Raw genomic sequence first — 12,010 nt, 5'->3', positions numbered from 1 at the left:
AAGAATAAACTTACTAATTAAATAGGGTGATTAATCGGATAAAATGTTCTGCATTTTTTTATTTTTTAAAAACAGAATTTTATTTAATTTCACATGTCACATAGCATTTGCATCTAAAGTCATGCTGATTGTTTATCCAAACAACGGTTTGTTGTTTTAACATATATTTAATAGTAACACATAATAAGGATTACACAAATTAATGGACTGTATTTAGTACACCGAAGATTGATAATTATTCCAATTGAAAAGGAATGTAATTTGGTCCTCCAAGCACGATCGCGGTAGCGCGTTACACACACAAAGCTCTCACTCCCACACACTGACAAAAGATGCTTGGACGCGGCCTAACTGTAAATTTTGAACAATGGGAGGAAAGGAACCAGTATGCGAAACTTCGGGGTAGAGAAAAAGTTACCCCAAGAGCCATCTGTACACAAAAATTGGCACTACATACAGACTGTCAAAAATTGAATATAAGGCTGTTAGAAAAATTAATAATAATTAATTGGCAGAGAACAGAATGGCCCAAACATAGCCCCCACCTTGAAACGCTCAAGTTTCAAAGAAAATAGTAACTTCACAATCCTTGAATCACACAAATCACATACACTGCATAAGACTAATGAATATTAATACGCTGAAACATGAGAACACTATTTACAAATTATAGGACAGCAGCCAGTGCACTTATCACGACACCGCTGCCATGACCTATTTATTTTCGGAATTGAACGGGATCAAACACAGTTTCACAATAGGACGTTTCAGTTCGCCCTGGGCTGTTTTAATTGTAACTAGACGCACTGCTCCATCGCGGCCTGAGTGAACTTCCTTGATCCTCCCAAGCTTCCATTGTAGTGGGGGGAGGTTGGATTCCTTTATTATCACCATGTCGCCCACCTTCAGGTTATCTTGTAGCATAAACCACTTTGCCTTTTGCTGGAGGCAGGACAAATACTCTAATGACCAGCGACGCCAGAAATGCCTTACAAGCTGTTGCACAAGCTGCCATCTTCTAAGGTGAGAGAGGTTAGGGGACGAGCAGTCCTTCTCTGGGAGGGACAAGAGGGATTCCCCAACTAAGAAGTGAGCAGGGGTAAGACAGGAGAGATCATTAGGATTCTCTGACAACGGTGTGAGAGGACGCGAGTTCAGAATAGCTTCTATTTGGGCCAGCACGGTGCACATCTCTTCGTAACACAATGTTACATTTCCCATTATTCTTTTTAAATGGTGCTTTACACTCTTCACGCCGGCCTCCCATAAACCACCAAAGTGAGGGGAAGATGGGGGATTAAAATGCCATGTTATTCCCCTTTCGGAGAGGAATGATGTGGTCAGGTTATTTTCCTTGGAATGCGCACTGGCCTTCAACAGCTGATTTAATTCTTTACTAGCGCCCACAAAATTTAGACCACAGTCACTATAAAAATCACTTGGAACACCCCTGCGGGCTATAAATTGCTTCAAAGCGGCTAGAAATGAATTGGTGCTGGCGTCAGATACCAATTCAAGGTGTAGGGCCTTGGTGGCGAGACACACAAACAGAACAATGTAGCCCTTACCCTTAATACGACTTCTTCCATAACTGTTTTTCAGAACATATGGCCCAGCGTAGTCCACACCAGTTTTGGAAAAGCACTCGCCGGGATTAACCCGGGATGCTGGCAGTGAACCCATAATTTGAGTCTGAGTTTTTGTATTGAAACGCTGACACCGTACACATTTGTGAATGACATCACGCACTAAACTTCTGGCCCCCAGCACCCAAAACTTTGTTCGCAGGGTAGCCAGCACTAATTGAGGCCCACCATGCAAAGTGTTTGCATGCTCACATTCCACCAATAGACGAGTAAGTTTATGCTTTTTGGGCATCAAAATAGGGTGCTTCCTATCCACGGACATCTCGGCATTCTGAATCTTCCACCAACACGTAAAATTCCATCACCATCAATAAAGGGAGTCAAACATAACAAACTGCTCTTACGGGGAAGGGGCTGTTCATTCTGTAGACACTTAAGCTCTGTAGAAAAAACACTTTGTTGCACTACCTTGACCAGGCACAAAAGACTTTCTTCTAATTCTGTCGCGGTCAATGAACCACGAAGCTTCTGGTTGGGGTTTCTGCAATTGTAAATAAACCTCCGACACCAGCTCACCACTCTTTTCAACTTTGACAGGGAGGAGTAGCGGTTCGCAAGGTCATTTTCGGTGTTTACACACATGACTGTGACACATTTTCTTCTTTCTTCCTCAACTACACTTGAGGCAGCCGGAGTACAAAATGACGCTGGCAACACTGCTTCGCGCATCCACGAAGGACCCTCCCACCACAGAGGGTGACCTAAGAGCTCCTGGGGCATGACCCCCCGCGTAGCACAGTCCGCTGGATTGTCCTTACTCTCGACATGTCCCCACTGGGGGGCGGGCAGAATATTTTGTATTTTCGCTACTCTGTTAGCAACGAAGGTTCGCCATTTGTCCGGTGACTGAGCTAACCACGATAACACGACCATAGAATCCGTAAAGGCTCTAGCTTCTTTCACATCAAGATTAATTGCATTAGCAATTGTTTTTAGTAGCTTAGCCAACAATAACGCCGCACACAGCTCCAAGCGGGGGAGAGACACAGCTTTGATGGGCGCAACATTAGTCTTAGCCGCAATGAGGCTTACGACCACACCCCCGTCTGCACATTCTGATCGTAGGTAGGCCACTGCACAATAAGCTCGTTCGCTAGCATCACAATGACCTATCAGCTGACAGCTGACAGCGTCAGATGGCATGATGCATCGCGCTACCTTCACCTCACGTAACAAAAATAATGAGTCACAGTAGGCTTGCCACACTCCACTGGTTTCAAGAGAAAGGGGTTCATCCCAGCCTAAATTTTCCTTCCATAAGGATTGCAATAGTATCTTAGCCTTGATTGTCACTGGGGAAAGAAGACCAAGAGGATCGAAGATTTTGGCCACTTCCGATAGTACCTTCCGTTTTGTCCACACAGCGGCAGGAGGAGGGATGGATACACTGAAACCAAATTCGTCACTTACAGGTGACCACTGCACCCCGAGAGTCTTAAAGTTGCTTTCTTCACTGAAATTGAAGGGCACTTCCATTTCGCGCAAGTGGGGGGGAACGGCCTCAAGCACTTCTGGTTCACTAGATAACCATTTTCGAAGCTCAAAACCGCATTCCCGTAACAGTTGAATTAGCTGCTGCTGCAACTCAATTGCGTCCCTCACACTGCTCGCACCTCCGAGGTAGTCGTCCATGAAAAAATCCCGTTTCACGGCTTCGGCTGCTAGCGGGTATCTCTCCCCTTCATCTTCGACCGCCTGGAGTAGGCATCTCGTGGCAAGGAAGCTAGCAGGAGCGGTACCATAAGTGACGGTGAGTAGGCGGTAGTCCTGTATAGTTTCACTTGGCGAGCTTCTCCAAACAATCCTTTGATAGTCCACATCGTCCTTATGCACTCGTATGGCACGGTACATCTGTTTAATATCAGCACATAATGGCACACGGTGTTCGCGAAAGCGAACTAGAATAGGAAAAATGTCTTCCTGTAATTTCGGGCCCACCATGAGCCTTTGATTTAAGGACACCCCAGAAGTAGTTTCCGCACTTCCATCGAAAACCACTCGTACTTTCGTGGTAGAGCTGGTAGGTTTTAAGACCGCGTGATGCGGCAGATAGCAGCCTTTTTCGGGGGGCACATTTTTCTCACTTGCGGGGATAAGCTCCATATGTCCCAGTTCAAGATATTCGTCCATGAACTCACGATACTGCCGCTGTAACACAGGTTGTTTCGCTAATTTGCGTTCCGTGTTCAATAATCTCTTAATCGCGATCTCGCGTGATTCTCCTAGTTCTGTTGCGCTACCCCTGAAAGGTAGTCTAACCACATAACGTCCCTGTGAGTCACGGTGGTGGGTTTTCAGAAAATGTTGTTCACAATCTTTTTCTTCTTTGGATAAGTGCGTTTGCTGAGGAAGCTCTTCTAGTTCCCAGAACCTTTGAAGGGCAGAATCTATTTCACATGATACACGGCATGATGTCACTGTCACGTTGCTGGCTTTAGAGCCCACACTTCCGGATAACACCCATCCCAGTGTCGTTTCAAGAGCAATAGGTGAGCCTGGAAGCCCGACCCGCTTTCCCCCGAGCATGAGAGACGGAAACACGTCAGCACCGAGAAGAATGTCAATGGGCCCCACCTCATTAAAAGTGGGGTCCGCCAACCTTAAACCTGTCAAATGTGGCCAAAACGTTGCTTCGGGACATGGCTGTTTTGGTAGATTTGAGGTCACCTTGGGCACTACAACAGCCTTGGTTTCGAATGTTTCACAACTTCCGCCTAGAGGTTGAAATTTCAAATTCACCATAGCACTAGCAGTTCCTACCCCTGCTCCCGTTATACCGGAAATCATCACACTGGATCTGATTTTTCGAAGACCAAGTTTCTGCACGCAATTTTCGGTGACAAAACTGCACTCTGATGCGGAATCGAGCATACACCGGAATGGATATGGCACACCATCCTTCCCTAATATTTTCACGATAGCAGTACACAGTAGGACATGGGGAACACTGACTTCGGAAGTCACATGAGAGGCAACACTGGTTTCCTGAGATTGTACTGGGTTCGACGTCGACTCACTTCTATTGAAATGTAATAATGTATGATGTTTCTTATCACACTTTCGACATTTGCTGGATGAGCATTTGTCCTTCCAACATGCTTTGCGCATGCAATTAAAGCATAGTTTTCTCTCCTTCACGAACGCGACACGATCTTCTACTGTTCGTTTGGTAAATTCGGCACATTTGTAAAGAGGGTGGTCAGAACTACACATTTCACATTGAGTTTGAGTTCGTTGAGCGGTACTGACATAAGACGACGCTGATTTCTTTTCGCGGCCTTTCATTGGGTCACTAGTGGCGGGTGGTTGTCTCGGCTTGTCATTGGCTGCAACAGCAAGAGCGCGGGCTCTGTTGTTCAAAAATGCCGCGAGTTGCTCAAAAGATGGCTGCTCACTTGAGTTCAAAGAAAGCTCCCATTGTCTACGTGTCTCGTTGTCTAATTTGTCCGCTGTATGGTACACTAAGAGCGCATCCCAATGTTCGATTGGTTGTTCCAACACCTTAAGAGAACGCGTACACTCCATGGTGGTGTCTATCAATTTTCTTAACGCGGCTGCTGATTCCTGTTTAATGGAAGGTTGTGTAACTAACCGTTTCAAAATCGAGTTTACTATTTCTCGCTTATTATGATAGCGCGCGTTTAACATGACCCATGCTTCCTTATAATTACTATCCGTTATCTGCATAGCTTGTAAAAGCTGTGCCGGCTCCCCTTGCAACGATGTTTTTAAATACTGCATTTTTTGAGCACCTGTCAGTTTCTCGTTATTATGCACAGAGGCCACGAATAAGTCATGGAACGAAAGCCACTCGAAGAGATTTCCTGAGAACACTGGAAGCTGGAGTTTGGGTAACCTAATGTCACTCACTTGTTGCACTTCAGACACAGGGTTTGGGGGAGGGGGTTGTGATACTTGTAATCCAATTAATGACACCCGCAGTTTCACTATCCTGTTGTCCATCTCCGCAATGTCCACTTCTTCCCTTGTGTATTCTTCATCTGTTGCCACCGAAGCACAATCTTCCAACAACGCTGAGCATTCTCGTTCAAGATCCATTACTTTTTCTTTGTGAACAAGAATGGCGTTCACTTCACTTGTCGTCAAAAGCTCAACGGCTTTTTCAGCTCTTGTGATTTTGGACTTTAGGGTCCGTTTCTTCACAGCAAATGTCTCCATCTTAGCACACGAAACACTTTAAACCGAAATAGAATGTTCACACTGTTCGTTTAAAACTGCTCACAACGGTTACGAATCCGGCCCGAAAAGAGGACCATCTATTATGTTTATCCAAACAACGGTTTGTTGTTTTAACATATATTTAATAGTAACACATAATAAGGATTACACAAATTAATGGACTGTATTTAGTACACCGAAGATTGATAATTATTCCAATTGAAAAGGAATGTAATTTGGTCCTCCAAGCACGATCGCGGTAGCGCGTTACACACACAAAGCTCTCACTCCCACACACTGACAAAAGATGCTTGGACGCGGCCTAACTGTAAATTTTGAACAATGGGAGGAAAGGAACCAGTATGCGAAACTTCGGGGTAGAGAAAAAGTTACCCCAAGAGCCATCTGTACACAAAAATTGGCACTACATACAGACTGTCAAAAATTGAATATAAGGCTGTTAGAAAAATTAATAATGATTAATTGGCAGAGAACAGAATGGCCCAAACACTGATTGTTATGAAATAACCCAATACTATTGCCGAGGAGCTCATATTAGTAAGGAAGAAAGCATATTATGGGAATTTCAGTGCAGATAACTAAGTACGACGACTGGTGAATGAATATTTTTCATCTTGAATATATTGTGATAATGGTTAATTCTTATTTGATAATGTCACTTTTTAAAAATAAAATTCTCTTTCGTGTAACTCACTAGTCTACAACTTAAATCTTACACAGTGTGTATTGAAGAGGGAGATTACAACGTACGATGGACTTTCCTTTCTATCCGGTGAACAAAACTTTTTTTTTTTTTTTTTTTTTTTTTTTTTTTTGTAAAGTTCAGTCCGGGCAAAGGTTTTCATCATCCGCCGCCACGATGTATTCGAATCCTTGTAAACTCATTCACAGAACTTACATTGATATCTCAGTATCTCCAATAGATAATAATAATAATAATAATAATAATAACACTTTATTGAGGGCGAGGTTGAAACAAGGCTGCTTTACCATCCTATGAATAATGAAAAATATATGTAGTAACAGAATACGAGCAAAAAACATTATAAAAGGTTGTAATAAGGATGGAGACCGAAAAAATATTGAGTTGAAGAAAAGAAGGCTAAACAATTAAATTTATTGATCATAAGTTCCGTTTTGAACCTTTTGATTCTGCATCAGTAAATGTTGCACTGCATTTTTGAATTTTACAAAGTTAGAAATAGAGACAAGTTTCTCACCAAGTGTATTCCAAGCTCTTGGCGCTGATACTGAAAAGGATGCACGACGTATATTTGTTTTATAATGCGGAAATTTTGAACTACAGTGAAACCTCTACTAACGGACACCTCTGTAAAGCGGACACCTCTCATAACGGACATATTTTGTAATCTCCAAACATTGTAATATGAAAAAAACATGTTGACAAACCTCTCTAAAGCGGACACTCTCTAGTACGGACACGGACAGTCTTTTCTGTCTCTTATAGGTATTATTTACCTCCATATTACGGACACTTTCTCTAGAAACAAGTTGAAAAGTACAGAAAAAATACATTTTCAGAAATGCATACATGTATCACCAAGGAAGCATTGTAATAACATTTTTCCTCGTCAACTGGCTGTTCAGAAACTCAGATGAATCATCTTTGTTTAACAACATCCTCATATCCTTTGCTTGCATTCCACTCCCACCCAACCTGTTTTAGAATCAAAAGTGATTGACAGTTGCCTGCCATTTGGGATAACACGTCATTCTACTATTCCGCTGGAATCAAGCAGAAGACATGTTTGGTATTTTTTGTCCGCGTATTCGCATATTGTCTTAGTGCCTCTATTTGTAGACGGAAATCTTTCTAAGTCATTCTGCATCGAATAAGCAATAAGGTGTAAGTTGTTGTGAGCTTTCGAAATGCCACGAGAAGCGCTAATGTTAAAATCGAATTGATTGAATTTTCGAAGAATACTGAGGTGTGCGAAGGATAGCTGAAATTGTTTGTACCGGTAAAATACAAGCACATGAGATAATATAAAATCAAATTTGAACAAAGTTGGTGTGCAAGTGAATGTTTTTGTAGAGTGCGGAATGAAAAAAATTCCTGTGTTAGGGTCGATGCTAAAAGCTAAGAATTTTGAGGTAGCAACAGAAATGAATGTTTCGGATTTCAAGGTCTCGAAGGAGTGGTTAGAGAAGTTTCGGATTAGACACAAAATTTCTTTCAAAGCGATTTGTGGAGAATCCGCAGATGTCGACATGCCCACAGTCATAGAACGGTTTGATAAATTACCTTCAATAGTTTGTAATTACATATCACCTTATTTACTAATTTACGTAAGAAAATATCGAAACCTCTCTAAGACGGACACCTCTCTATAGCGGACAATTTTTGATTCCCCACGGCTGTCCGCTTTAGAGAGGTTTCACTGTAGTTGAATTTCGTAAGCAAGTTTCATTGGTAATTCGGGACTGTAAAGAGTATCGCGATAATAAAAAAAGTGTCCAAATTAGTGTTTGAACGAGCCGTAATTTACAAGTAGCTGTGAAATCTTCGCGAAATCTGTACAGATTGCGTAATCTCGTATTCCAAATGCCTTTCTGCAATTTGACTGAATATGGTCATCCCAGTTGAAAAAAGTGAAATGAAATCTTTGAGTTTTACGTCCCACGGTTATGCCGGCTAGGCTAAAGGAGACGTGATGATGAGAAATGAATGAAATGGTGGAATGAAGAAAGTGGGAGGAAACAGGAGAACCCAGAGAAAACCCACGCACACGGTGTTTGTCCAGCACAAATCTCACTTGGCGGGAGCTGGGATCGAACCCGGGATCCCGAGCACCAGAAGTAAACGTTCTACCACTGAGCCATCGCGGCCCCCTCATCCTAGTTGTGATATTCATTAAATATTAGTCCTAAATTTGCGATAACGGATACAAGTGGAATTAGGGAGTCATTTACCGCCAGTTTTATATTGCTGTACACAACTGACTTTAACGTTGATCGCGACCCAATTGGCATATACACGGATTTTCCAGGATTTATTTTAAGACCGCTTGAAGTACACCAAAGGCTGATTGCCGCAAGATCACTATTCATCAATGATATATCTCTTTCAAGAGTTTGAAGACTTGTAGGCAGGTAGAGTTGGGTATCATCTGCATAAAAGTGAGGTGTACAGAACTGAATAACTTTCGGTAGATCAGCAATATATAAGGCAAATAACAATGGTCCCAATATAGAACCTTGTTGGACACCAGCATTTAGAAACATCTTTTGTGATAGAAGGGAACTATTACTAGGAAGTACAAGACGCTGACTTCTATCATGTAAGTATGATCTGAACCACTTTCTCGCGATGTGTGAAAAGCAATAGTATTTTAGCTTAGCTAGCAGTAAAGGATGATATACCGTATCAAAAGCCTTGCTTAGATCAAGAAGAGTAAGTAGAACGACCCGCTGCTGATCAGTTTCACACAGGATATCATCAGGAATCTTAATCAATGCAATGACTGTACCCTGCATGAAATCCGGACTATGATTTAGGAAGTAGTTGATTTGAGTCTAAATAATGTAACATTTGTTGATGAACATTTTTTTTCATAACTTTAGATAAAACCGGAAGAAGACTAATTGGCCTAAAGTCATTGAAACCAGAAGTAACTGATGTTTTAGGTAAGGGAGTATCCCTAACCTCTTTCCAAATCTGAGGATATACACCAGTTGATAGGGAATAATTTATAATATGGGTTAAGGGTGATAATATATAAGTCAACGCGGACTTAATCATTTTAATATTAATTCCATCAGCTCCCACGCTGTTAGAACAGATTTTGGCTATCGCATTTCTAACGTCATTGTTAGTAATTTTATAAAAATCAAAATGTTCTTGTATATCGTTGAACGAATTCGTTTCGAAATTTTTAAGTTTTTGAGTTAGCAGGTTGTTAGGTATTTTAATTGCATCAGCCACGCTGCAGAAATGTTTATTTAGTGCAGTGAGAACATCAACACTGTTAAGAAATGATGAAGTGAATGCATTTTCTTGTTTACTTGAAATGCCCCGATGCTTCAGTTCATTTAGTGTTCAATTTTTGCGCGTTAAACAAAAGAAAAATATGCTTTCCGCTCTTGTCTAAGAACTAATGTCGTGAAGTTTCGTATCTCGTTATAATATTACCAGTGTTCGGAATTGCCAGTACGTTTATATTTACGGAGGGCATTGTCTCTGAGAAGCATTAACAGTTTTGTGTTTGAACTCACCCAAGGAGTTCTCTTTCTTGACAGTTTTATAGTCTTAATCGGTGCGTGTATGTTGTATAGATCTTTTTCCGCTCCTCAGTATACTTCATTTTCAACGCTGTACTTCCTATAACGCTTCCTATACAACGGCCCGCTCCTCTTAGCACCATCCTTGTTCCCTCCGTTTCCCATCTTGGTTTATCCAACACCACTTTCCTCCTTCTTACCTCCATTTTCTCCTCCGTAACAGACTTCATATCTTTTCTGTTTCATGATGCTTATTTCTAATTTGGAAACGCACTACTGCTTCTCTGTAATTGTAGTCAGGGTGTCCACCGTTAATCTATCTTGTTCTCCCATCCCCGTAGCGTAGCTAGAATTTTTTTTCAGAGAGGCAATGAAGGGCCCAAGAAAATTTTGAAGGGGTCATCTCCAATGAATGAAAACTTTCATTCATTAATATATATTTAATCTTTTCAAACATGAGAATGACCTTTCACATGTAGCACAAGAAACTGGTATAGTCACAGGGATGATACTTAGCTTGTAGGTTTCTAGGAACGCATTTTTGTAGACGCAAAGATCAACGAAATTAATCAAGGAATTAACTTTGGTTTTCTCTCGTCTTCATACAACATAATTGTGTTTGGGAGGATTTTGAGTTCACATTTGAATGTTTCCAGATCACTTCTGTACTGCTGGACCATAGGCTCCACAATGTTGTAATTTAGAAAGTTTTCACTTTTTGGATGTAGAGTGGTGATTGATCTAATGATTTTGCTACATGATTTCAAAGCGGTTTTCCATTTCAGTGATTGCCTTATGAATAGTAGGCAGAAAAATGTCAGTGTATTACCTTTAAAAATTTCGTTTTTTGCCTCCAGTGAATTAAGAAATTCATCCAAAATAAATTTGTGATATTTCGATCCAAATATCTAGTTCGTTTCCATGAGGAATCTCTATAGTCTACCTGTTTCCAGCTTTGGAATTTCAAGACCGTTTCTTTGCATATCTCTAAACATTCTTGATAAATTTGTTCGAATGTTGTTCGTTGGGAGTCATATTCTCCAGACCTCATCTTCGGCAATGTTTTAACTAGTGAATCTACAACAATCAAACTTTCCGACATGTCTGCATCTGCTTGATATAAGGTGAAGCTCAAAGTTATAGCAAGCATCTCAAATTTTACCAGCCCAAAAATATTTCCTCTTGTACAGATCACACTAATTTGCCGGATGGAATCAATGTTTCTTTCAGAAAAATTGTTCCGAGGGCACACTTAGTATTCGGAGGGGCACAAATTATTTCACACCATGCTTTCCTATTTATTATTATATTATATACATATTATTTTGGTCTCCTCCGGGGGGCACTCTCAGAACTCCAGGGGGCAGTGCCTCCCTAAAACATGTCTGGAAGAAACACTGGATGGAATGATGGAAGTAAATAAATATCACAAGTTCCAGATTTGGTTTAATACCGCATAATAATATAAATAGTTGTTTGGTAGCTAAAGTGTAATAATAATAATAATAATAATAATAATAATAATAATAATAATAATAATAATAATAATAATAATAATAATAATAATAATAATAATAATAATAATAATAAAACTAAAAGGTGACGGACAAGGACAAATGTTCTTAAGACAAATGACGCGCAGAAACAATATCTGAACTCCAACAGGACACTGATTTACCGTCCCAGCCCACTTTAAATTTTAAGATTTGCTTTTGAAGCTTAAGTTTCACTTTAAAGTAAATTGCCAATAATTTTCATGTATTCTTAAAAATTCGGAAAAGTGTCCCGATTTCATGCTCTAAAAATATGGTAGCCTGATCAGTGACGAAACTAGACATTTGGTGCCAGAGCAAATTTTGCAATTAGCTCCCACTTCATCTACATCTACACCAATAAACACTGATTACTTTGCTGGCGCCCGG

The 12,010-nt window shown here is 40.8% G+C and overlaps 2 protein-coding genes across 2 annotated transcripts; both read right to left on the bottom strand.

The window, feature by feature from the left end:
* Positions 1-714: 714 nt before the first annotated feature.
* LOC145665249 (uncharacterized) lies at positions 715-1,683 on the bottom strand. Its single transcript, XM_081732541.1, has one exon. It carries the CDS (start codon positions 1,681-1,683, stop codon positions 715-717), a length of 969 nt encoding a protein of 322 aa, XP_081588667.1.
* Positions 1,684-1,877: 194 nt separating this feature from the next.
* LOC145665248 (uncharacterized) lies at positions 1,878-5,825 on the bottom strand. The gene has a single exon (XM_081732540.1). It carries the CDS (start codon positions 5,823-5,825, stop codon positions 1,878-1,880), a length of 3,948 nt encoding a protein of 1,315 aa, XP_081588666.1.
* Positions 5,826-12,010: the final 6,185 nt, after the last annotated feature.

Source organism: Thermobia domestica, chromosome 11 (assembly GCF_964235325.1).
Source record: "Thermobia domestica chromosome 11, izTheDome1.hap1.1, whole genome shotgun sequence".
NCBI classification, from domain to species: Eukaryota; Metazoa; Arthropoda; class Insecta; order Zygentoma; family Lepismatidae; genus Thermobia; species Thermobia domestica.
The sequence above is the reverse complement of the archived record's forward strand: the minus strand, read 5'-3'. Positions and strand labels throughout refer to the sequence as shown.